The sequence below is a fragment of the Leptosomus discolor genome, chromosome 2 (genome assembly GCF_034619465.1).
Source record: "Leptosomus discolor isolate bLepDis1 chromosome 2, bLepDis1.hap2, whole genome shotgun sequence".
Taxonomy (NCBI): Eukaryota; Metazoa; Chordata; class Aves; order Leptosomiformes; family Leptosomidae; genus Leptosomus; species Leptosomus discolor.
The window spans coordinates 47,595,973-47,622,882 of NC_141392.1; the positions used below are offsets into that span (position 1 = coordinate 47,595,973).

The window sequence follows — 26,910 nt, forward strand, 5'->3', positions numbered from 1 at the left end:
CCATGGGATGACCAGTTTTGGCAGGGAAACCAGAAGTTCTTGCCCACAGCCTCTCTGTTCCTGTCTCCATGATTAAATTTCTCCATCAGTTGTGCTCATAGAACTGGTTCTGGAGCTGTACAGTTAAGCGAGTCACTGAAATAATCTGTTTCTAAAGTAATTTTTTTTTCTTCTTTGAGATTTTTTTTTTTAAAGTGAAACAGGTACCAGTCTGGTTTTATAGTGTTGTCTCAGGGCAGCATCAGCACAGTTGAGGAGACAATGAAGTACGGTGCATGGGAATGACTGGCTAAGGATGGAAGTGTGATGGGGCAGGAACTTTGAAAGTTTGCTTTGATCTCATGGTGAATGTCTTGTAGAACTACAACCTAAAATGCACTCTATGAAAATGCAGATTCGAGCTCATAGCTGATTAGTAACTTTTGTTATGACTTATTTCAGAACATACCTAATTTTCTTGCTTATAGTATTGAAAATGTATATAACAAAACTGTGAACACTTTATTTTCAGTGTGTGTCACGTTTAATACCTTTTTAGATTGTTTTTTAGAAATGAATCCAGTCAGTAGGATGGGAGTGAGACAGATCAGTTATTTGTCCCTCCCAAATTAATCTGGGTTTTATTTTTTAATTATTATTACAGGGTCTTTTGCAAAATATTCAGTTAATCTTTGATACTTCGATAGAGGATGTTCTGCGCAAAAAAGGATGCCAGAGAAGCCAGTCAAGTAAGGCTTTTTTACCTCATTAATACTATTGAATTGACTCTGGAAATGAAATGTGAGTGCTGACATATTATCCTAAAACCATGCAACAGATTCCTTTGAAATGAAAAAGAAAATGTGTTGCTTTTTGGTGGTAATAGGAACATGGTTTTTTCGCTATCTTGAGATACCATTTCTACTCTCTAGCCTACTATTTTAGTTCTTGTTACTTAGGTTTATAACTCTGAGCCTTTGTTTTTAAGTTGGGAGAAAAGCTGTCAAGCAACAAATTAATAGAAATAGAAGTGAAAATGCAGTAGAAATAGAAGTGTGAAAATATCTACATTCTTCCATGAGATGTCTGTGATTCTTTAAGCACAAGAAACCTAAGGAAAAGAAGAAAAAAAAACCTGAAGAGGTATGGAAGGTGTGTATGTGAGAGACTGGTGTGTCTTCTAGTTAGTCCGGTTCATGCTGACCTCACCAGGAGGGAAGCCCTCTGTGTGTGGGTGTATATTTGATTCATCATGAAAGAGTTATGAAAATTTGTCAAGTGTGCACTAAGGTTTTGTACTTTTGCTCATGGGAGGTGCTGGCTGTTTTGCTTGCCAATATTTGTAACTGGCAAGAGCTCAATCAAGAATCAGAGACAACTTGAGTGTATTAGAGGAATGTGGTAGGTGCAGAAGGCAATCAGGACTTCAGGGTTTTATTTGAAGCTCCTGGTATCTGAAATGCCATTATTTCTGTCACTTTGCTAAAACATAGGACAGAGCAAATCAGTTAAGCAGACTACTCCAACTTTTTTCCTTGTTTATGCAAAACACAGGAATTCAGCCAGAAGGAGGGCTTGACTTCTTCAAAGGGGGTCAAAGTATTGAGATTTTGTAATGAAAAATCTCTTGAGGTACATTAATGTGTGTGTGTATATATATATATATATTTAGATATCTACATAGGGGTGTGTATATGTGTATATGCACAAAAAATTTAACTGAGCTTGCTAGTCTGTCTAAATCTTGATAAGGGGCATTGGTTATTTCATATGTTCCAGAGGCGTGCCCTGGTGCAGGACCTTGGACTCCAGTGTGACGATGTGTTAGAAATGAGTCATGTGGGCTAGAATGGAAGTAGCCTTCGATGGCACAGGCAAGAAGACATGCCCTCATTTGTTGGTTGGCGTCTCTTCCAGACAAGCTGTTTTCTGTACTCAGAAACTCTCATTACTAGTTTTCAGCTTTGTTAGTGGAAGAAAATGCTTGAGGAGCAGAACTGCTGTGGGAAAATAGAATGCGTTTTTAATTGTAATCTGAATAAAAGAGAAGGGTGGTTTCAGGAAGGATGTAGTTCAGCTATCCTTCTTCATTTACCAGTGGAAACAAAATTCCCAGAAGTTGAGGTAGAACCTTCAGGGTACATTCAGCAATCAAAGGCAGAACAGTCTCAGTCAAGAGGATGGGATCCCTAGGTGTAGATGGGTTGAATCAGCAAAACCAACAAAAGACAGTGTCTATAAGTCTTTTATGTTATTACTGGTTGATTGCCACAAAGGGAAGTAGTGTCAGCAAATGTTTTGAAATATCACCAAGGAGAAATGGGATGTTACAGTACTTCTACTATGAAGATGGGCACCTAAAGGGATGATTGAGTTCTGCATGCTGATAGATACCTTAGGAAGGATTCTTATACCCCTCAGCTGTTGCAGCAATAACCAACAGATAGTCTTCTTAATGTATTTTTTATCACATCTGTCAACTACCAGACTTTCAGGTCTGATAAATGATACAGTTGGGTTTTTTAAATCCTTCCTGGGAAGCATTTAGCAGATAGTTTAATTCACAATATTTTTACTTTTACTTTGCAACACCAAGAGAACACTACAAGATGGAAATTACTTGTGCAACAACAGAAGAGGGCTAATAGCACACTGTGGCTTGAGGCCATCAAAATTACTTGAGAGGCTTGTTATGTGCATGGCTGATTTCCTGGCATTGCTTATCCAGCTTAATTATCACAGCTGAAAAGCCATGGGTGATATGTTACTGACCACAAAGTAAAAAATAAAAAAAAAAAAACCAACTGCTGCTTTTTCAGACAGGACTGTGTTTTCCTGCTGTATCTTTAATCCTAGTATGAGTATGTGGAGTATGGTGAAATGGTAGCTTGGGATTGCTGGTGGGTTGAGGGTAGGAAAGTATCTCTGTAGTCTGGTGGCTGCAAATACTTTAGGCAGGACTTAATACAGCCCTAGGTAGGAGAGATGACAAAACCATGCCTAAATAGGCACTTCAATAAAATCCCTTCTTCAGCTAGATCAACAGAGTAACATTTGCATATGTGAGAGGATGCACATTCTGCTCTTCTGGTTTCTCATTTTAAAGATAATCATGTGGTCCTTAGGAAATTAGCAGGAAGCCAGCAGCAGAGAACTGATTTCCCAGTGATCCCCAGGCATCTTCTTTCAGTCACTGCCAAGTACCAGTAGGAAGTGTGGATTTAGTTCTCCTAACATAGTTTTGGTTTATGTTTCCTGCTGAGATTGCAGCTTTATTAATGTCCTCAGAATGTTCCGGTCAAGGCACACTCCATGTTGGCTTGAAAAATATGAAATTAATGACCTGAGAAGTGCTATGGGGGAATCTGAGAAACCTAGTGTTTCAATGCGGTAGGAAAATTGCATTCTTTCCAGGGAATCAAAAAGCAGCTGAAGTAAACAGTTATGACACAGAGTTCTGATCTGCTATGTGGTATATTGGTTTTCTTCCATCCTGTAAGGGAAGATGGACAATTACTTCAAGTCTGGAATACTGCAAACAATTTTTTGTAGACCTTGGCTGGTGGCAGATAATTCATAGCTAACTTGAAAGCACATCAAGCCAATCACTTTAAGTACGGTTGAGCAGTAATTGTTTATTATCATCTTATGGGTTGTTTTTTTGATCTTTTATTTTCAGCTTTCTAAATGAATGAATAATACTTTGCTCCTGTTTTCATCATTTGTATGTTTAAACGTAACACTTTACATTGTAGAGTCAAGCATCAAATCAAGCCCTCAAAATTTTTGAAGTGTTGCCACCTTCTGTGACTTGTCAACACTGAACGATATTGGGGTGCTTTGAAGCATATGTTTTATGGCACATGTTCCTGTGCTGATTTCTTCTTAAGTTGCTATATCCTTTGCTTCTTGTTTCTGTTTGGTAACCTGCAGTTATTACAACACTATTGTATCTGGTAAACAAGTCTTTAATGAGAGACAGGGCAGTATGGATTTCTGCATAGCTGATACCAAATTGGAGTGTACGATAGAGTCCGTAGAGAAAGCTTCCATGGAATCCATAAGATGTTTACCTGGTGCAGATTTAAATGCTTAACTGAATAAAACAGTCTGTATTCTGTTATCTAAGTTCTTTTTTTTTATTAATTACTCATGATGCTTTCTATTATGTTCTTTTTCAAGAATTTGGTATAGACAGAGAGGTCTTTTAAACTGATAGTAGAACATGTCCAGTTCTCCCTGTATAGTACATGCAATGTTCTATTATAGTTATGATCTGCCTGATGGAGGAGTGTTTGGAGTGACAAATCAAACATTCAGCCTGATCTTAGCTTGACTTCCATTTCACTTCAGAATTAAACTATCATTACAACAGCTCCTCTGAGTTTAACACCAGGCAGTGCAACATAGAGCAGCCCAGAGTCTGGTATAAACTGGTCCATAATGGTCCAAATTTGATCCAAGTAACCATGGAATTTATGGGCAGAACAAGGACAATTACTTTCTACAAGGAAACTATTTCTCCTGCCTTTTTCTCTGCATTGAGAAAATGTGATAGGTCATGAAAAAAAATGTGAAACCTTTCGTGGCTCTGAGTGGATAAAATGGGTTTGTTTTTTTTTATACTGTGACCTTTTGTTAAGCCTGATTCATAAATTAATATGTTGCTGTGCCAACAGTGTTTTAAAATGAGGGCCGTGTGACATAGAGCTTGGCTCTTAATTTTGAAAAGGGAAAGCCTATAATTGGAACCAGCTGACATCTAACCCATGTCTTTTATTCATGGGTATAATCTAGCATGAATCTGTGCCAAAATAGATGTGTTTAATCTCTACCCATGGGTGCCAGTCCGTGGTTTCAGCAGGAATCTGTAATCTGTGGAAGAACCTTCTATGTGCTGCTCTTTCCCTCTCTTGCTACCAGCTGAAGTGAACACCATCAACGAGAGCACTGAAATCCTTCACTTGAGCCCTTCTGTCACAACTGAATATGTGGGTGAGAAGTCAGAGAAGAAGGCTGAGTTCTGTGACCGCTCCTGTGAAGAACTGGGGACAATGTTCACAGAGCTCACCGGCCTGCGCATCGTGGTGAACAACTTAGCTGATAACCTCCAAAAAGTGGTAGGTAACTGTAAATCTGAAGAACTGGAAGAGATCTGCTATGCAGTGCTCTTTCCTCATTTGTTTTATACCAGAGGCAGTTAATAGAGATTTCTGTATGTACATGTGTATGGCTGTTGGTACATCTACATAATGTGGAGATGATCTGCGTTTTCAAAGTGACTGGTTAGGTAGTTGTTGAGTATAACACTTTAATGAAGGCTTGGTTTTCTTAGACTGGGTTTAAAAGAGCACGCACACATGCACTCATACACAGGGTAAATCAATCCTCTTAAAGGTTACTGCAGGTTTGGAAATTGAAAGCTTGCAAACCCAACCTTGCATATGTACTGTTAAAGTGTTGTTACCTTGCTTATACCATTTATGAATACATCAGCAAGTGACTACAAAGGGTACCTAAACTGTAGGTAAATGTGTGGGATTTTCATGGCTGAAGTATGATGGTGACATTTTACTGAAGTCTGCCCCTCTTCTTATTCCGAATCAGTTAATTCTTTCTGAGGGCAGTTTATTACTATGCCACATGTCTCAGCACTAAAAGCTTCCCATCTAAGGATGAGCTGTACTAGAGGAAAGCAAAACTGATAAGAACAGATGTCTGTTAGCATTGTATGACTGTGTTTGTACTATCATCTGAAGAATTGCTATGCAGTATTGCGGTAGCTGAGATCATCATCTTTTTGTATATAAATATGTAAAAATATACTTTTTTTTAATGGAAGAATTAAATCCAGTAGTATCTCAGTTTTGTTTATTTAAAACTGTTTGCTTAAAGTACGTGATTTGTTTTAACTTACTTCATCTTCTAGTCTGAAGAGAACCAAATTATGTGGGAATTGATTGGACCTAACAAAACCCTGAAGAACCAGTCAGTTTGCTGGCAGGATGGCCGTGTGTTTGCAGATAATGAAAGCTGGATTGTAGATAGCTGTACCAAGTGCACCTGCCAGGTAAGGTTTTGGAAACGCTCTTCTCTGCAGAAATCGATAGTGGGTTTAATCAAGCTCAACTGTCTAGGTCGGGTCACATTGACTCAAAGCTTGGCCTCGACTTTTTGATATTTATAAAAAGTAGTCCCCATATCCATGACAGTTTGATCAAATCAAAGAATTTCCACACATGAAACTTCCCCAGATGCACACCTTTACTTGCCTCTGTATGTGAGCATAAGTCAGTAAGTCGATTTCTTTGCCTGTAGGATTCTAAAATTGTGTGCCATCAAATCACCTGCCCAGCAGTCTCCTGTGCTGATCCATCTTTTGTCGAAGGTGAATGCTGTCCAGTCTGCTCTCATTGTGAGTATTTAGCCAAAGAGAAAGATATTTCTTGGCAATATTTGAAATCACTACTAGTGTATTGGAAAGGTCAAACAGAGTAAAAGATCAAGGCAGGTAAGATCAAATGTAGAACTTACATGTGTACAAACACACTGCACACAAGTTCATGAAGATCCAGGATTCTTACCTGGGCTAACCTCTCATTACATTAAACCATAATTCCCTAACTTCAGTGGCAGCTTGGGAAAGCAAAATTAGAAAAAGAGAGAGCTAAAGGGTGAAGTACATGTTCTACAGAAAGAGAGAAGTGAAAATCTTCTGAATAGGATAACAGAGAGACTTTGAATGCTAAGCACTTTTTCTTACCTTTTGCTCTGCAGCTGATGACAGTGAGGAAGGCTGGTCACCATGGTCCGACTGGACAAAGTGCTCAGTTACTTGTGGTTCTGGGACTCAGATGAGAGGAAGGTCGTGTGATGTCACCAGGAGTGCTTGTACAGGCCCACACATCCAGACAAGGATGTGCAGCTTTAAAAAATGTGACCATCGCAGTAAGTAATGAAGTTTCTCCCTTTTTTAAAGCTTTGAACATTGCTAAGCAAAAACAAGCTTGGTCTGTATTTTCTATGAATACTCAGTGGTCAGGACAGTATGTATTTGAACACTCATATATGCATAACTAAAGTAGCTATCATTAGGTTCTTTGTCATCTTCCCCCTTCACATATGTTTCCTGACAATTTAATGGGTATGTGCATTCTGGGCTTGACTGTTAAACAAAAAGATAGTAGGTGATGTGTTTAACATTATAAACTGGAGTCCTTTGAGGTCAGTTTGGAGATAACGCTGTTCATAATCATGATACAAGGGGCCACGTTTTGATCTGCCATTAATTCACAATTATTGGCCCATTCCATTAGCTTAGCAGTGTTTAGGAATACAGTTATCACAGAAGACTTTTGCAAAATATCGAACTGCTTTTATATTTAAGGCACTTAGAAGGATCATACTCTGTCTCCAGAACTGTAGTTAATACTATGGCAGGTAGCTGCTGTATCCAGTAGCACCTAAGGCTATTGCTGAAGTGTGCATTTTAAACAAGTGTTTGTTTCATTGGAACAAGTTTCAAGTAAGATATCTAACATCCGTGTTAGTCATATATTGGTCACTGAGATTCTTAAGAAAACTATACTTGAATCCTGAGCTGACATGCTGGACTTTGTAAGTGACAGTGGTAGGAAAGAGATGGGACATTCATCGGGTGTAGTGAGAAGCTTATTAGGCGGCTACCTTCACAAGTGAGTTTGTATTACTCCTGCAGGTGGGCTGTTTCCTTGAGTTTTGCTCTTTTCTCTGACAGTACGTCAAGATGGTGGCTGGAGTCACTGGTCTCCCTGGTCTTCCTGTTCAGTTACCTGCGGAGTAGGAAATATCACCCGCATCCGCCTCTGTAATTCCCCGATCCCCCAGATGGGTGGGAAAAACTGTGTGGGAAATGGGCGTGAAACAGAGAAGTGTGAGAAGGTTCCATGTCCAGGTATGTCTGTGGTCTTGAATCCAAGGTGATGCAATAATATTCCAGCTGAACTTCTCCTCTTTATTCAGATCTGAATTACACGGAATTTCTATGACGGAAAATATAATTTGTAGCTTAGGGGTGAAATAACACACAAGGGTGCTTTTAAAATGAAGACAACAATGCAGTCGGAGGTTTTGTAAACATCACAAGTTATGATTTGGCTTTAAACATTAAAAGTTTGAGAAATTTTTGGTTTATAACTTACTGTTTTATCTCTGCATGTCAAAAATACAAACCCTTCCTATCTAAAAGGAAGCTGATACTGTACATGTTAGGAACAGACATACAGTCCCCCAATAGCCAAGTTTCTTTAAAAATGTGCTTACATATTTTACACATTCAACACATTTAATTGTTATTATAATTCCTTCTTCATCTACACTATTTATCCATTTTAGAGACCATCCACTCACTTTCACTCTCCTTTCATGTAATTTTTCCTCATTTTTTTTCCCTTTGTGTATCTTCATTTCCTCCTTTGTTCAGCATTTCCTTTCTACTTATGGGATATGAGCTTGAAAGTGATGTCAAGCTTCTAACCCAATAGTACTTAAATAGATACACACACTTCATCTATTTTTTTGATTACTTGTGCATGTGAAAAAGTTATTTGTTTAAGAACACACCATCACCCTTACATTCTTTTGCAGTACCAAGAACTAACAGAGTTTGATTCAAAGATGTTTGTATTTCAAGAAAATTCAGAGTTGATGACAACACTATCAGTATAGTTGTAGCAATATAAAACGTGCAAAATAATAATTGACATACGTTATTTACCCAGAATCAAGCAATATTATTAAGATACACTGATGAATGAATTACAAAATAAGAATAATAGCTGCAACTGTACTGAGCATACTGTTGCCATAAAAAAGACCCTACAGAGCTTGGGTTTGGCTCAGTAGAAGTTTGTATCCTGTGGTAACACCCTGCTTTCTGTACAAAGTGAAAGCTTAGTAGGGAGCTTTGAAGGCACCGTACTTGTTCTGATCAACTTCAATGGAAATATGCCATGCCAGTGGGCACAGCATGTTGTTTTGAAGTATTGGCCAAAAAATTACTATAAAGCAGTTGGGTATTTTTCATTTGTTTCTGAAATATTGCTATTTGCAAAGTGTCTTTGCCAGCACCTTTCTTCCTATGTGTGTAGTGAGTCGGGGATCTGAAGAAAGGGTTATCATTGGCACCAGATGTTGTCTCCAGTATATTGCCTGTGACACTCTTCTCACTTCTGCATATCCTAGTGAATGGCCGGTGGGGTCCTTGGTCTCCATGGTCTGCCTGCACTGTTACCTGTGGAGGAGGAATTCGTGAGAGGTCTCGCCTCTGTAACAGTCCAGAGCCACAGTATGGAGGAAAGCCATGTGTGGGAGATACCAGGCAGCATGATATGTGCAATAAGAAGGATTGCCCAATTGGTTGGTATTCGGTAATTTTTTTGTTCAGTCTGAGTAATTACTATTGCTGTTATTTCTTCAATGGATAATTATGTATTGACACGACAGAAATCTACTAACTATACCTTTGTTTCAGGAAAGCACATTTAACCATTTTGTGTGCTGTTTAGATCAGTGGGATTTTATATATATCTTTAATACTGACTTCTGAAAAAGAATCTGTTTCTTAGAGGGGCTTCAATATGCTGTAATGTATTCAACTGCATTGATGACACAGTAGCAAACTGCTACTGTAGCCATCTGTAATATTTTTGTGTTAAATGCATAATCCTATCAATTTAAATGCATTTAATAACCCTGATTCTGAGGGGTTATATAAGTCTGTTGCATCAGATGTGATTTAAGCTAATGAAGAGAGAATACCTGTTTCTTAAATGAAGTTTTACATGCCTTTTATGCATGTCTTTGCCAGATGGGTGTTTGTCAAATCCTTGCTTTCCTGGAGCAGAATGCAACAGTTACCCAGATGGGTCTTGGTCATGTGGGCCATGCCCAGCAGGTTATCTTGGCAATGGTACCGTCTGTGAGGATCTTGATGAGGTATTGACTTTGTTTCCATTAGCATCAGGAAATCACTGTGAAATTTCCATTATTTCTGTCATCTAATTTTCTTTCTTTTCCTGCAGTGTATAGCTGTGTCAGATGTTTGCTTTAAGGTGAATCAGGTCCATCGCTGTGTGAACACAAATCCAGGATTCCACTGCTTGCCATGTCCTCCACGCTATAAAGGAAGTCAGCCCTATGGGGTAGGGCTGGAAGTTGCCAAAACAGAGAAGCAAGTAAGTGATGTCAAAGAGAATTTGATGGCTTTGAAACTGAGTACTTCTCACCTAAAAATATCTGTGAATGAAAGCATGTGATAAACGTGGGTACTAAACAAAGGTAACCTGAAATAGATAACTGCTGTTCCAGGGTATTTTTGTTTCAAATAAGAAAACACTGAATTTGGGGTTGGATTTTTAAGGTTTTTATTTTCTCTAGGTATCTGCACTGTTGCACCAAATGAGTGTAAAATGCCAGGAGCAAACATTCCCCTGCTTTGCACTCCTTTCTGTCAGGTGTATATACCTACTCTGGGGATTGGAAACTGAAGAATCAGGATTGTTCTCTCTGTAAATATAATGCTGTTAATGTGGGTGTCATCAGACATGTCTGAAATTCTCATTCCCTAAATTCCATTGGACCAACACCTATCAGTGTTGAAGGACAGAAGGAAGTGGAAGTGATATTGAAGACTATGGTTTGATAGACAAGACAAACCCACTAAAACAGATGTCATGGGATGCCTTCTCTTTGTTGCTGTTGAATTGATCTATGGTTAGCTCAACATCTGAAGTCTAAATGTAAAACATCTGTGTAAGACTCTCAGGCACTGTCAATGAAAATAAGCAATGTGATAAGAAAGAAGTAACAAAAACTGACTTGAGGGGAATGTGAGAATGCATTAGGGTCTTTTTGATTTAAGAAATAAGGTAGTCCTTGCACACTGACAGGCAGAATGGTAAAGGAAAGAGGCGAGTACAGTCTGCTTTCAGTTGCTCTTAATTTCTGGGCATTGATGACATTTGGAAGAAAGCAGATAGAGTTCTGAAAATGTTAATCACTTTCATTGCCTGTTGAATAACATCCAATTTTTCCATTGGTTTGTTTTAATTATTTTCATTGTACACATTGTCTGGAGTTGTGAAGAGACAGAGTAGTATGGCTTACTAGCCACAAATTTAATTTAAACAAAGCTTCTGTCTTTAGGCATCTAAATAACTGGCCTGATTTTGACAAAGTTGAGGCACACACAGCTGGCTGTGAATATCATCAATTTTCAGTGAGTATGCTCTATCTGTTACAGGTCTGTGAACCTGAGAATCCATGCAAGGACAAGACACACAGCTGCCATAAGTCTGCAGAGTGCATCTATCTGGGCCATTTCAGTGATCCTATGTACAAATGTGAATGTAGAACAGGTTATGCTGGTGATGGACGCATCTGTGGTGAGGATTCGGATTTGGATGGCTGGCCTAATAATAACTTGGTCTGTGCTGCTAATGCAACATACCATTGTGTGAAGGTAAGTTAAGGGTTGGTAAAAATGACACGTGATAACGAATTTTTCTTTTTTTTTTTTCCCTAAGTACTTGTGAATAACACTTTTCAGTATCAAGCTGGTGGTTGCTTTCATTGAGCTTGGACTGAGCATGCTCATTTTCTAGATGCTGTGAAATGTGTGTTCACTTAACACTAGATCTAGTAAGGGATTCTCAAAATGAAATCCAGCACCCTCCGCTTAGGATTTCTTCCTACTCAGAATACATGGAAGGTTGGGATGCTTGTGAACTGAGTTACACAGCAAGCAGGAGCTGCCTAAAGCATGGGTGTGGAGCACACAGCTAGTCAGAACTAAACAGGAATTTCTGGGTGTGGTTGAGCATGAAATCCTACCTGCAAGGCTTGTAACAAGACACTGATGGCCACATAAGGTTTACAGTTCTAAATCCTTTCCTGGGCTACCCTTTCCTTTTAAAGAGTTAAGCAGGTCACACTCTGTGAAAACTGGATTCAGAGCCTGAGGTAATTTTTGGCAATAGGAACCTGAAAGGGGAATGAATTTGAGTAATTAGGCAGGGGAGTTCTCCTTATTGTGTAAGCTCAGAAGAGGGTGGGAGATTCAGCCTCTCTTACCCTTCAGAGACTTGAGAGAATCAGAAGTCACTCAGCTATAATCCACTTCAAGTTGTGAATCTGAGCTTTATTAGCAAAAGAGTGTCAGACATGGATGGAAATTTGAGCCTCAAATGTTGATCATCTTTCACCATAGCTGATGTCTGTTCATTGTGATCCAGCCAATTCAGCGACTGCAGTTCATACATTCTTTTTCGGTTCATATCATCAGAATCTGCAACATATTGACTCAAGATGTAATGCAAATTATTAGCTTTCATTAAAAACCCAACATGCTGAATGCATTCAGAAAAAACCTGTTTCCAAAGCTTGATTCATGGTTTCTATAATACATGTGTTGATCTAATAGACACAAGTACTTCATTTAAGGGGACCTCCTCATCTTTTTCTTAAATTATCTGTACTGTTAGAACCATTGAGATTGAAAACAGGGCTAAGAATCTTACTATAACATTAGTTTTCTTAGGGAATGTGTTACAAAAAAGGTATTTCTGTACTCTACTGGCAGATTTAGTTTGCTCTGAAGAAGATACAGACTATAAGAATACGGAGGGGGGGGGGGTATAGATGTATTCTTAGCCAGTAGTAGAACTGCAATCTATTTTTAGCTGATTTTAGTATTTTAAAAAGGAGAACATGTTAAAAGTTTGGCAAAGTATTTCACTTCTTATTTTTTCAGTGTAACCTAAGACTTGCTTATTTAAAATAATCATTCTTTACAAAGCTGTGATACGAAATAGAGATACATTTGCCTTTTATTTTCAAAGCCATGGGAGTGCAAAGGTACTGTTTTGCAGAACAATGTAAAGGCATGTTTTTCAAAACCCTTTCTTACAGTGTTCCCTTCATTGCTGTGTACTACTTCATTCCAGTAACTTTCCATATGAACAACTTTTGTGAAGACCATCTTCTGGCTTGTATCTTTATTTTTCTGGCAACCAAACCTGGTCGTTTTATATGTAATCCTCAAACATACTTCATGAGTTGTCTATAAAAAGTTGATGTAAGAGTGCATGAGTGTGTGTGTGTGGTGTATTTGTTCTCTGCTAGATAGTTTCACCTAAAATTTACTGGAAACATCCCTTTAACAGAAGGAGAGCTGGGAAATAGAATGATTTGCAGATGCATTTCACTTACTTTACAATATGAAAGCAGCAAATGAACTACTATCTTTGGCAACAAACAAACAGGCTCTTTAAAAAGTATTTGTGATTGATCATTCTTGTTTTATAGTCTCTGGTGTACTATATCTAGTCTTCCACCCAGGCAAGTCATTCTGACATAATGTAAATGTACTGTATCGATTATGTCTTTTGTCCAGGATAACTGCCCCCTTCTGCCTAACTCTGGCCAAGAAGACTTTGATAAAGACGGCAAAGGAGATGCCTGTGACGAGGATGATGACAATGATGGTGTCGAAGATGACAAAGTAAGATGCGTTTCTGTACTTCAGTATATTTGACCTAAACATCTGGTTTCAAGGAAAACCATTATAATAGATGAGCTGCTATTGTTCAAAGCTTCAGCTGAGTTATTTTGCACTGCCTTCCCTGAATCATATCTGGTGCAGAGTAAAGCTGAACTGGGTCAAAGGAGAGTAGCACTGTGCAGAGCAAAGCAGCCTGGGGAACCTGGGGCTGAATTATGTTCTCCGTATCAGTTCTGTGTTCAGTTGTGTGCATGAAAACAGTTTAATGACAAGTGGTATTGGATTTTTTTATTTTGCAGTGGGAGAATGATAGGTCCGTTGTATTTGAAAAGCTGGTAAATATTATATCTGAGGTATGATGGAAACAAGTTATGATGAATAATAATAGCTACAAACACAACATCATCAAGGGGAAATGATGGGAGGAAAGTACCTAGCCTGGTTCATACTTTTCCTTTACAGCTGCCCACAAGACTGAAATTCGTTTACCTGCAAACCCTAAAAGATAGGCAGTTAGTCTAAATATTTTCTCCCTGTACATTCGGCAGAAGGAGAGAGGCAGCTCCAGAGTGGGCTTCACCCTGCCTTTTCTGAACGTGTTTGGGATGAGTGAATTTGTTTTAGGAATTTACTGTTCCTCTGTTCCCTTCAGAGGGAGCCTAGGTGCTCTAGGGCTTCAAATGGTTAAAGCTGGGTTAGAACTGTGTTCACGGAGCCTCTATCTATAATATTTCAAAAATCAAAGAATCATTTGATAAAATGGTAAGATTTAGTACATATTTGAAAAATTGTAGGCAGAAGTTGTTTTATGAGCAGTAGAAAACTTTAACTTGCCTCTATATCTTGTCCTAGAATATATAAAATGTATTTCTGAGGTGTTTAAAATGTGCTAAAAAAAATATTTCCTAGTAAATGGTTTTTGCTTTAGCAGAGGAAAAGTAATTTAAAGATTCATTTATTTTTTTTTTTCTCCATATGACCTCCCTTCAGATTCCATGATGCTGATGTAGCCCTCACTCCCACTGCTTTGATTTGGTTTTGTTCTTCTTTGCTTTCCACACTGAGTACTTCCTCAGTGCCTGTGAAAAAGTCCATGTGTAATTTGGGTATGTGTGAAATGTAAGAATTCTTGTTCTGGCAGACTTTCAAATTAGGGATTAAACTGGAATGAAATTTTAAAAATTCCTAAAAGGAATGGTTTCAGGGAAAAAATATTTTGGGTCAATGAGAGTATTTAATTTTAACTTTGTGTTTTGAAACTTTTTACATTTTATTATCATATGCAATATTACACAATCCACAAAAAATTATTTTAAATTGAAAAAAATATTTTAAATTGAAAAATCAAAATGTGGTTTAAAAGTGGAATACTGGTACTAGTTTGTTCCAAAAAAAGTCAGAGTAATAATTCTATTTTTTTTTCAAAAAAAATATTATATGCAGCTGAAATTGGCCTGATTTTGCAATATGTTCTAGCTTTTTTAAAAAACACATGTACCAGTGATACACTTCTGTTGAAATATCTGAGTACAGATCCAATTTGAAATGCTTGTTGCTCTCCTAGTGAGATCTGGAAAACATTTCACCTGCCTTGTATGAAAACAGACAGTAAGCCAGGCTGTCCAGATGCCGTCCTGTTACCACCAAGATCTTAAGTGTAGGTAGAGCTTGTCCATTTAAAAAATAATGGATTAATATTTTAATTTTTGGCCTCTGTCCAAGAGGAACAGGAGGAATTACCACTTCATAGTATGCTCTCATGAGTTGTGATTTATATTCTGAAATCTTCTGTTTCTTCTTACTAGGACAATTGCCCTCTTCTATTCAACCCTCGTCAGTTTGATTATGACAAGGATGAAGTTGGTGACCGCTGTGATAATTGCCCCTATGTGCACAACCCTGCTCAGATTGACACAGATAATAATGGGGAGGGTGACTCATGTGCTGTGGATATTGACGGAGATGGTACGCTTTCAGTTTTGAGAATTAAGTGCTATTCCACAAGTACGCTTTGCTTTGTGTCCAGTAAGATGGGCTACCTGCTTTTATACACAGAATCAAATTGAGTCTAGCAGCTCAAAAATGCAGGAGAAGAAAGAGAAGACTGAGTTTCACGTGTCCTGTGTAGTATAGTTGTCCATAAGTCCCTAAATGACTACAATGGATATTATTGAAGAATAAATCACAGCAGGTCTTCTATCAGTGTAATCTTAAAAATTCTTTCCTTTATCTGTGTTCCAAAATAATCAGGGTCTAATATAACACTTTTGTTGACTTTTTTCCTTTTTAGGGAGGGAAAAGAACATCAGAACATCTGTGCTGTTAAGACAATATCTGTAGGAGAGTAATCTGCTTTTCTATGAACGTAATGCAAAGCCCACAGTAATTCACATACACATTTTTTGTGTGTCTTAAGACTTTATTAAAGGTGCTTATTTCATCTGCCAGTACATGCCTATCTGAGCCAGATTTGATCAGAATTAAGGAGAGGGAAAATCACATAAATGTCTTTCAGAAATCATACCCCTGCAGTGCTTCAAATTTATGAGAATCCAGAAGTTCTAGAAGTTGAAGAATTCTAGTTTTGGATTTCCTTCAGTAACACTTTAAACTTTTGGATGCTTATAATGTAGGAAAGGGTCCTTTTATCCTTTCCAGACAGATATGCCAACATGTCTTGTTTTTTTGGTTGTGTTTTTTTTTTTTTTCTTTTCAACATATTATAATTTTGAAGGAGGTTGTGGTTGTGTAATAAAGTTTCCTGAGGAGAAACAGTTTCTCTGGAAAATTTGGCATGCTGTACAACATATGATGCACATGCTCTGATAAAATTGAATTATTAAGTGCTGAGGCAACTGAACATTAATGGAGTTTTTCCTATACAAAACTCTTCAGAAATTCCACCATGATATAGCTGTATATTCTATGCCATTTCTTAAAGCGTGGGAAGAAAATCCAAACCAAATTATTTAAAAAGGAAAAATACCCCACCCCTTTATCTGTTATTCTGTGAAAAAGGGATGAATGCTTAAGACGTAATTAGCCCTTACTCTAACAACATTTCTTAGGAAAACAAATATAGAAGACTTTATCATAGCAAGAGATGTGGAAATTATACCAAAATTTTTCTTTCTGATAGTCTTTTCACTATTTCATGTTGTAGCAATCGAAGTCTATGAACCCCTTAAGAGCCTCACTTCTTTACTGGTGGCACCTGTGTTCTGTGGATTGTCTGTGCTGGATGCTACATCATTCTGATTTCTCTAATCTTTTGTTGTGTTTTTTTTTTTTTCCCCTCATAGACATTTTTAATGAACGAGATAATTGCCCTTATGTCTATAACACGGACCAGAGTGATACAGATGGTGATGGAGTTGGTGATCAGTGTGATAATTGTCCGTTGATGCATAATCCAGACCAGGTAAATGTTGGAGACTGTTTCGTTAATGCTAATGTCAGAACAAAGGCAGAGAAAAGAATACAAGAATTGCTATCAGTCCCTGTTTACTGTAGAGCTGAAGAGGTGGATCTGTATTGCTCGTTGTCACATCTCAGATTGTCAGATCATTTTGTATCAGATAAAAGGGAAATAGAGTGATGCTTTTAATCCATGTTCAGACCTTTGGCAAACTGTTTTATTCCCTCATGGCAAGGGAGTACAGCCTGAGGGCTGCATTTGATACGCCTGAATTTGTTGGTCCATGTGCACATAAGTAATATCAGGTATACAGAAGCAAACAGAAAATGTGCTGCCCAGACTGACGCTCCCCTGTGATCTCTAGAATGACAGCAATGAAGATTGTGGCCAAAGACCTGCGCTGGAAATGTCTTGGGGACCAGATATTATGCACTGATAGCAGAATAAGTAGCCATGCTATTTTGAAATTATGTTTGTGCTTTAAGCATCGTTGTCATCATGATAACACTTGTCTCCAGAGAAGTCCTTGAAGAGAAGTGTTTGAGAAATTAAATACCAGGCTGTCCGTACTTTTGAATTTAGTAACAATAATAAATCTACTCTTTTTTTTTTTTGGTAGACTGATGCAGATAATGACCTTGTTGGTGACCAGTGTGACAACAATGAGGACATAGATGAAGATGGCCACCAGAACAACCAGGATAACTGCCCTTACATCCCCAATGCTAACCAGGCTGACCATGATAAAGATGGTAAAGGAGATGCCTGTGATCCTGATGATGACAATGATGGTGTCCCAGATGACAGGGACAATTGTCGCCTCAGATACAACCCTGAGCAGGAGGACTCTGATGGTAAGAACAATGACGTATGAATTTCATTTTGTTCTTAGTATCCAGTTCTGATCTTGAAGTATTAATACCTGATGGACAGAAAGACTTCGGATCAAACTGAGCTGCTTTTGACATTTGAAGACACTGTGGACTTCAATGGAACTGAACTGGCCAGTTTGGTCCAGGGTTAGAGCATTATGAAACTTCTTTGACAGGGGCTTAAACATGCACGTGCTTTTTTAAAGAACACCTTTGACATTTAAAAAGAAAAAATGATTCTTTTTTATGATTCTGATTTTCACTTTGAATTGAAATATTAAATGTCTGCGAAAATATTTCAAATAACTTGAATTTCACATGTCTTTAAATATGAAAAATGAGCTGCTTTGCTCTCAAAACAAGTTATCTTTTGAAAATTAAAATGGAACAAAATATGATTTCTGCTCTGGTTTTGTTTGGGTTTTTTTTAATAACAGACTATTTCTCCAGGTTTTTAAAGTCTAAAATTCTTGTTAATTTTTAACTATTTTTGTAAAAAAGATTTCTAAGCAGCTTTTCTCAAATGTACTTTATAGGCAGCTTTAAATACGTCTTGATGATGCACATGTCACACTTGAAAAAATGGATACATAATTGTTCTTTTCTCTGGTTTGTGGTAAAATGTGGCTGGTCACTCTCAAACAGTCCTTCTCTATGCTTGGCAGTATTTCAGTAATGAAATAGTGATAGTTTCACAATTATAAATGTAATTTAGAAAACATTTATGATCCTTTATAAACCAGCATAATATGTCTACAAATAATGGCCCTTGCAATAAATACAGGTGAGCAGTTTCTGTTCTGAGTTATACAGCTTCTGGAGTTGTTCCATGGTTACACTGGTGAAATTGAAAGCAGAATTTAGTGCTTACACAATATAGTTTTCTGTACTTTAAAAAAGATAAAATCCTGAGTCCTGACTGATTTCCTGGTAAGACAACTGCTGGCAGTAGAAGGTTTCTGGTTTTTAGTCAGTAGTAGTTCTTAAATTATTTAACCCTTCAGTCCAGTTGTATATTCGGAATATCTTTTTGCTTGCCAATCTCTGGAATAGCTCCTTAAGTTCAGAAATATTCCAGAATAAGGGTGCCTCCAAACTGGGAGAGTTTGTTATAGTCATCTGTCACTTGCATCTTGCAAGGGAGACTACCTTTATGTATGGAGTAAGGCTTCACAAAAAGCTTAAATTTAAACAGTTTAGCCACTTTGTCACTGTCATTAGCAGCAGGTCCAACAGAAATCTTGAAAAAGCGATAAATAAAGCCAAAAGATGCTCCCACGCTCTTGATGTGAGCTATAGCACGTAAAGATGAGGCCCTGGAGAAAGCTGTTGGACATGGCTGGGTAAACAAACGCTTTCTAACTTTCCTTGACAGAAAATCAATGTTGTCAGCAGCAGCTCAGTACCAAATGAATGTCAGTGGGACTTTCAGAGAATAATTAGATTCTCCTGTAACTCAAGAATTACCTCTTTGCAAAGGGAATAAAATTGGAAATTCATTCTCTTTTCTCCAATAAGTACTAAGACAAACAGGTATAAGAGCACACAGCTGGTCCAAAACTCAGGATTTGGAGTTCTCCATGGCTGATTGCCAGGGTGGAAAATGGGACCATTTTACCATGTATCTGAACTGCAGAAAGTGTTTGAGATATTAGATGCTTTAGTTTTCTCTATTTTTTCTTTTTTTGGCTGTTGCCTAAAACTCATTCTGCTTTCTCTCTGAAAGCTTCATACTTGGATAATGCTGTGCTGGTTAGGCATAATGATGTAGCTTTCTAATTTGTGAAGCATCTAGTAGTAGGTCAATATTGAATGAGCTGGATCATTGCTATTTCCCGTTGTGTTAATTCTCATGTTCTTAGAGCAGTTACAAACACTTTGAAAAAAAAAAGCCAATGCTCAGCTACATGAGGATAGAACCAAATTAGGTGGCCATTGTGGTTTTACAGTAGTATCCAGTGTAATATCCAGTGATTTCTGTTGTAAAAGTCGGAGCCATTTGTGAATTTGTTTCTATACTTAACTAGCCAAGTTTTTCTGCTTTATTTTTAAGTGTTTATACTATTGTATGCTACTGAATAACAGTGGCATTGGCAAAGAGATTTTTTTTTAGATGCCTCCTTTCACCACCTGCTATTCAAGGCAAGTCATGCCTGCTTGTTTCTGCTAATATTATGGGTAAATAGAAAGGAAATTTTTTTTTTAAATAGTGAGTGTAGTAAGTGGTGAGCAGAAGTACAACTGTAGCAGAGTGGTATGGATGTATTTTCAGGTTCTTGTGGTTTAACCTCAGCTGGCAGCTAAGCACCATGTGGCTGCTCACTCACTGTTCCCCCCACCCTCCGGTGGAAAGGGGAGGAGAATCCAAAAAAACCTAAACCTCGTGGGTTGAGATAAAACAGTTTAATTGAGATAAAATATAATAATAATAATACAAAATCATTGTAATGAAAAGGAAGATAACACAGAGAGAAATCAAACCCAAGAAAAGACAAGTGATGGACAATGCAGTTGCTCACTACCCACTGACTGATCCCCAGCAGTGACCCACCCCTCCAGGCCAGCTGCCCCCAGTTTTTATACTGGGCATGACGTCCTGTGGTGTGGAATATCCCTTTGGCTAATTTGGCTCAGCTGTCCTGGCCATGCTCCCCCCCAGCTTCTTGTGCACATCTTCGTGGGCAGAGCACAGGAAACTGAAAAATCCTTAACTCAGGATAAGCACTACTTAGCAACAGCTAAAACATCAGTGTGTTATCAGTGTTATTCTCATCCTAAATCCAAAACACAGCGCTGTACCAGCTACTAGGAAGAAATTAACTCCATTCCAGTTGAAATCAGGACAGTTCTCTAAAAAACTTCTTGAAATTCATATAACAAAACTTAATATTCCCATTCCTCCAAGGCTAGTCCTTTTGGATACAGTGCTTTTTTTCTTACATTTTTCTGAAGCACAGCATTTAAGACAAATTGTTCTACCCACAAGTGAAGCAGTGACTAAGCACGTATGCATATTTTACTGCAATACTGTCCTACTGTCCCCACTTTCTTTTGACATAGAGGTGATACTTCTGCAAGCTGGAGCACCTTAGATGGATTGTTGCTGAAGGAATCTTAAGGCAGAGTTAAAAGTCTGAAAGAAGTTGAATATCTTCAATAGTATATAAGGATTTAGTAATATGAAGGAAGATTAAGACTTTGACGCTATTGTTTGAATTAATTTGCACTGCCCACTTCTAATATGTGGTCTTGTATCCACATCTGGGACAAATCAGACTGAAAATGTAATACAAGCATTAGTGAATTACATCAACATAGCAAACTTCCAACTTTTCCCACCCCGATTCCAAAGCAGCATAGAGACTGGGGCCAAATAGATCATTGTCATATACTACTGAGAGGATAGTTTTATTAAGAGCAATTTTGGCCCCTATCTAAATTGATGACTTCTTCCAGTCATTACCAGCAACATTTCAAATGGACTTTCAGAAAACGAAGTTTTTTTTGCAGTCATTTGGAATGTTCTTTGAGAGACAAGAGAATAATGTACTCATATGTATCGTAAATTTCTTTTGTCAGTGGGAGAGCTGTTAGGTAGGCTGGATAAATTACTAACAATTGCATTTGCTTATTCACATTGCTTATAGGTGATGGCAGAGGTGATATTTGCAAAGATGACTTTGACAATGACAATGTCCCGGATATTTATGATGTATGCCCTGAAAACAATGCCATCAGCGAAACTGACTTCAGAAAGTTCCAGATGGTCCCCCTGGACCCCAAGGGAACAGCTCAGATTGATCCTAACTGGGTTATTCGCCACCAAGGCAAGGAACTGGTGCAGACTGCCAACTCTGATCCTGGAATAGCTGTAGGTGAGTATCAGATGTCAGCCATTGTCCTTGGAAAAGTAACAAGTGATCTGGTGATAAGGAAAGGAGGAAAAAAAGTAGATAAACACCTTTTTTGTGCTGCAAGCTTTGGGGTGACACATGGAGACAGTGTATATGCTCAAATAAAAAACACTTCAATTCTGCTTGCCTTTTGTTGACCATTTGCCTCATCACTGACTGTAATACACAAAATACACAGTTGAAGAACTTGGTGTAACTATAGTGCCTGCTATCTTTAACACCCTTGTCCCTCCAGAAGCCTTTTGCAATAGGTAGGCAAGTGTAATTAGCTCCTCTCCTATGGGTAAGGAAATGGAAAAAGATAATTTATGACACCTGGCAAAACTCAAGATAGAGCTGGGATTCTTGGGTGTGGGTGGCCGGACCCAGCATTGTAACTCAATGGTTTGTCTCTTTTTGTCCTCTCCCAGGCTACGATGAATTCAGTTCCGTTGACTTCAGTGGAACTTTCTATGTTAACACAGACCGCGATGATGACTATGCCGGCTTTGTGTTTGGTTATCAGTCCAGCAGTCGGTTTTATGTTCTGATGTGGAAGCAGGTCACTCAGACCTACTGGGAGGACAAACCCACCAGGGCTTATGGCTATTCTGGTGTGTCACTCAAAGTAGTGAATTCAACAACTGGTGCTGGCGAACACTTGAGAAATGCTCTCTGGCATACAGGAAACACCCCTGGACAGGTGAGAGATTTGAAACTTCAGGCCAACAGTGCATGTCTAATATTTTGAGAGATGTCTCGAAAAGAATTTCCCTCCATGCCTCAATTTTTGCAGATGTTTGTCAGCTTTTCTTCGATTTCTGTATTACTAGTGTCAATAATAACATTTGCATGTGTTTCAAAGAAAACATTACACGTGTAAAAAAAATCTTGAATGGAAAAAATTACATGTATAAATGGGAAGATGTGGTGTGTTCCAAAGAAAAAGGAGTGAGAGGTCTCAGTTATCCGTAAATCCTTTGTGACCTCTGTATTGGCACTTGCTTCTTTGGCATTCCAGCTTGTTTGAATTGTACGTGGTTTAGAGTTCAGTAACAAGTGACAGCCAAAGAGAAAAGAAATGAAAACAAAGAGAGAAAAACTGCTGCTGTTCCAAATAGGGCCCAGCCATGGAAGACACTTGTGCCTTTTGGAAATGAAGTTAGTGGGGCTTTGCATATGGATAGGAATTTAGCACGTCAGAGCTCCTTGCAGGAAAAGGACCTTGACTGAGTGCGAGAGATTTCAAGGAGCAGGCCACAGGCAGTAACATCTGTGCGAGCTGCAGTCCTTCTCCTTCGGTGGAGACATACAGATAGGAAAAGTAGCATCGACTCTGGCAGCGGGGTGTGTATGTGCAAACAGGGGCAGGACTTCCTAAGAGAAGTCAGGTTCGATGCTGTAGTGGTATTCAGTGAGTCCAGCTATGAAACTACAGATGAGTAACTGATTAATAATTATTAAAGACAGAAATTTTCATTACTCACCCTTGTATAAAAGAGGTCTGCTAATCATACCATCAAATGTTAAACACTATTTTCAGTTTCATGCTCTGCAGCAAATAAGATTTGGCTGCATGTGCAGTTACTATAATGGGTGTACAGTTACTGGAGCACAATCTGCTTCTAATAAGGCATTTGTATTCCTACTGTAGGTGCGTACTTTGTGGCATGATCCCAAGAACATTGGCTGGAAAGATTATACAGCTTACAGGTGGCATTTGATCCATAGACCTAAAACAGGATTAATAAAGTAAGAAGTGGTTCTGCACCTCTATTTTGTAGTAGCAAAACTTTTGTCTCCGTTGATATAAGACCTATGTTATCAGTTTCTTTGTTAGTTCTGATAATGATGATACTTGTGTGACAGGTTGTTCCAGTACTTTGGGGGACGTTTTGTTGTCTTTAGAATAAGTTCTTTTCCTTTTCAGATGTATTTAATTTAATCTAGACAGTTCAATACTTATATCAGCTAAATATTCTTAAATTAAAGAAAAAGTAACATTCTTTCTCACTAGCTCTTCTGTAAAGGGACCAAAAATTCCTGAGCAAAACTTTGTGCAAGATTAGAACACGAGATTCCTCCCCAGCCTCTGGAATTTGAATAAATGAAATTAATTAGAAACACCAGAATTGCCACAGGGAAGTAGGCCAACAGCCTGTCTACTTCAGCATCCTGTCTCCTATAGTGGCTTATATGAGATGCTGCAAAAGTAGCCATGAGCACATCTGTGATGCACACAACAAGGAGCTATGGCATATGACTTTCCTTAGAGCCCAGCTGCTTATCTGATGTTCCAAAGAATGGGCATTAACTGTCCATGTCAATTTTATCTTCTACTAACTGCTGTAACTGTAAAGGACATTTTTCATGGGGCAGAGTCTGACCTTGTCTCTTAAGGTCTTGTTTGTGCTTATGATCAGGGGAGTTTCATTTGGCTGTGAAAGATAGAGGGTAGACAAATTTGGATAGACTAAGTGATCTGTTTCTTGGAAAGAAAAGAGTTTATGCATTAAAGTATTGCAGTGCAAAGTATTGACTGAAAGGAAACTTGAATTTTTCATTCATGTTGCTGTTACCTGTGTCTTCCTTTTCAGAATCTGCTTGGTGTCAGACAAAGCATGTTTCAACTGGTGTCCCATTAGATTAATCTAGCATGACAAATTCTATGGTCCAGGACATTAAATTACTTCATTCTTTGAGGTGGTTTTATAGAAAATAAATAAAATCAATTATTTCACTAATATAGTCAGGAAATCATTTTATTTGTACAGAAATAGCAATTTAGTATTAACATGATCAGAGCTGCTTAATTTTTGTTTGGTGGGATGAATAATTTATTAATTTCTTCAGATATGTTTTTGTTCTTGAAATTTTGAGAATTATGTTAAATAGGGTTACGTGAACCTGTCATTCTTTTTGCTGTGTGGTCGTTTTTTGTTTTGGTTTGGTTTTTTCTACCATCCATTACTCTTTCTGGGGAGCAGTTTCATACTTATCTTTAGGCACTTTTCGGAAAATAAAACACCTCAAGGTAGAGCAAGTGCTGGAGATGCATTTCTGCCTAAAGTAGAAATCTGTCCCTACCCCTTGAGTTATAAGAAGTTGCTCAAGTACGTTCATCCTCATGTGAAGCCATCCTGCTTCGTATAACTAATGTATTGTCAGTTGAAGCAGGACCATAGACCCTTTCTCCAGAGACTGCTTTAATTAACAGACTATAGAGTCATTTCTTATTTGGCCCAAAAGCTTTTTAAAAGACTGAGAGCCCAATAACCTTGACTATCTCAAGGTCTCCCGTGAGAAGTGGAGAATTCAAGTTCAAGGGACTGAAGTCTATCTGATAGAGAAGGAGAATGAAGAGACATCTTTAGAGGTCTTCTGGCTCCAGGGTGGATGCCTGAAACACTATAACAACAAAATAAAACTCCAAACAAAATAAAACCCATGTTTCCCTTCTTTTCTAGTTTATTATTAGTCTAGCTGTTTGTGTCCAAGTCCTTTCAGCTTTCATTAAGCTTTTAAAATGTCTGAAACTGAGATTCAGCATGTTTCCAATTCATGTTTTGTTTGACTCTAAAGGGATGGTTCTTCCAATTTCTGATGTTGGCCCTTGCACCTAAAGATAAATGGCATTCACACAGCTGCAAAGATGACTTTGCTAAATGATGTGGCAAGGTCTTGTGCTAACCTCTGAGTTCACAGGGACAGGGGCTTATCAATGAATGCTAGTACATTACATAGTTCATTCCAGGAGACATGACTGTTCTAAATAAAGAATTGGGAAATCTTTTGCAGATGGTATGCATAAAATTGCTTATGGAACAGCTCTGCTGCTTCTGATTAGTGTGTTATGGCTGCCAGCCAGGTGGGCGTGAGATACAGATTAGAAGTGATCCTTAGAGTGAAGTTGGGTTTTCTGCTGTCTTGGTAAAATTAATTCTGTTTTAGTTCTTGGGAACTGTTACCAGCCTGTAGCACTGGACACTGCATTATCCTCCTTGTCTAATTTAAATTATGTTCTTCTTTACAGAGTTTTAGTGTATGAAGGGAAACAAGTCATGGTGGATTCTGGACCGATCTATGATACAACCTTTGCTGGTGGACGATTAGGTCTTTTTGTCTTCTCTCAAGAGATGGTCTATTTCTCTGACCTCAAATATGAATGCAGAGGTTAGTTACAGAAGATGCCTTGAAAATGCTGAAGCCTTTGATAACCTGTGGAGGAGGCATGAAATATGGAAATGAGAAGTGTCCTCTAGTTACTGAAAGCAATCTGTAATGTCATAGTATGGAGTCAACCTTGATTTGTTGAAATACCATGAATGCCCTTTGCCCCTGTAGTAATCTCAATTTGAATAACAAAACCCAGATGTTTAATACTACTCACCTGGAAAAAATGAGATAGAAATCTCTGAGTGAGATGCACTTAGAATTCTCTCTGTATATTCACTTCCCTCTGTAGGCTATTTCAGTGTGTCCTGTGGGCAGAGCACTGCTTCTGGATTACCCTGCTTTCAAGAGGCATGAAGGAGAGAGCAGATATTTTTAATGAGCATGTCTGTCTATAGTGCCTTGTCTGAAATGTTTTGAAATACAGAAAATATTTTCCCAGGTTTTTTATATATAATTTTTTTCAATACATTTAGATACATATGTGCACATACAGGTATGTGCGTGTCTCTATCTATATAGGCAGATACCTATTTTTATATAAATCTCCTCACATTTGTAGGAAAATGCAGAATGGGAAACATTGTGCTGCATACCTGTACTCTGTCATGATGGAGCTCTGTCCTTGTGTGATTGACTGCCTAACCAAATAAAACAACCACAATTAATATTTTTTTCCCTTTTCTTTCAGATGCTTGATCAACGGTTGCTGCATTACTAGCAAAGTACTGTAAATGCTATGCAACCTAGTCACCTCAGTACATCCTGGTACTCCCAGTTCTTATTTTCGTGTACCTCCTGTCCTCTGTCCTCGTGCTCCACTCACCAGGTACCTCCCTGTTGCCAGGAGTGCCTCAGCCATCCCTCCACCTAAGTGCCTTCTCACAGCCAGGATTAATGAAACCTAAACGTGAGCGTCCAACCCACCACTGAAGCAAAACCAGATTGACACATTAGAACACTTTTGTCAAGTGAAAACTTAGCAAAACATGTTTGTTTGTCTTTTTTAAGGAATGACGTTTACATATAAAAAAT

The 26,910-nt window shown here is 38.2% G+C and overlaps 1 protein-coding gene across 1 annotated transcript in view; it reads left to right on the plus strand.

Moving 5' to 3' along the window:
- Window positions 1-26,232, plus strand: part of THBS2 (thrombospondin 2) — a 28,816-nt gene extending 2,584 nt beyond the window's left edge. Inside the window, exons 3-21 of the mRNA XM_086460406.1 lie at window positions 644-728; window positions 4,903-5,099; window positions 5,909-6,049; window positions 6,298-6,394; window positions 6,757-6,927; window positions 7,736-7,912; window positions 9,202-9,375; window positions 9,827-9,954; window positions 10,041-10,193; window positions 11,261-11,479; window positions 13,412-13,519; window positions 15,325-15,484; window positions 16,822-16,940; window positions 17,557-17,791; window positions 21,457-21,684; window positions 22,134-22,405; window positions 23,357-23,454; window positions 25,736-25,875; window positions 26,168-26,232. Coding sequence (XP_086316532.1) covers window positions 644-728; window positions 4,903-5,099; window positions 5,909-6,049; window positions 6,298-6,394; window positions 6,757-6,927; window positions 7,736-7,912; window positions 9,202-9,375; window positions 9,827-9,954; window positions 10,041-10,193; window positions 11,261-11,479; window positions 13,412-13,519; window positions 15,325-15,484; window positions 16,822-16,940; window positions 17,557-17,791; window positions 21,457-21,684; window positions 22,134-22,405; window positions 23,357-23,454; window positions 25,736-25,875; window positions 26,168-26,232 — 2,967 coding nt within the window. The remainder of the gene's footprint in view (window positions 1-643; window positions 729-4,902; window positions 5,100-5,908; window positions 6,050-6,297; window positions 6,395-6,756; window positions 6,928-7,735; window positions 7,913-9,201; window positions 9,376-9,826; window positions 9,955-10,040; window positions 10,194-11,260; window positions 11,480-13,411; window positions 13,520-15,324; window positions 15,485-16,821; window positions 16,941-17,556; window positions 17,792-21,456; window positions 21,685-22,133; window positions 22,406-23,356; window positions 23,455-25,735; window positions 25,876-26,167) is intronic.
- The last annotated feature ends 678 nt before the right edge of the window (window positions 26,233-26,910 follow it).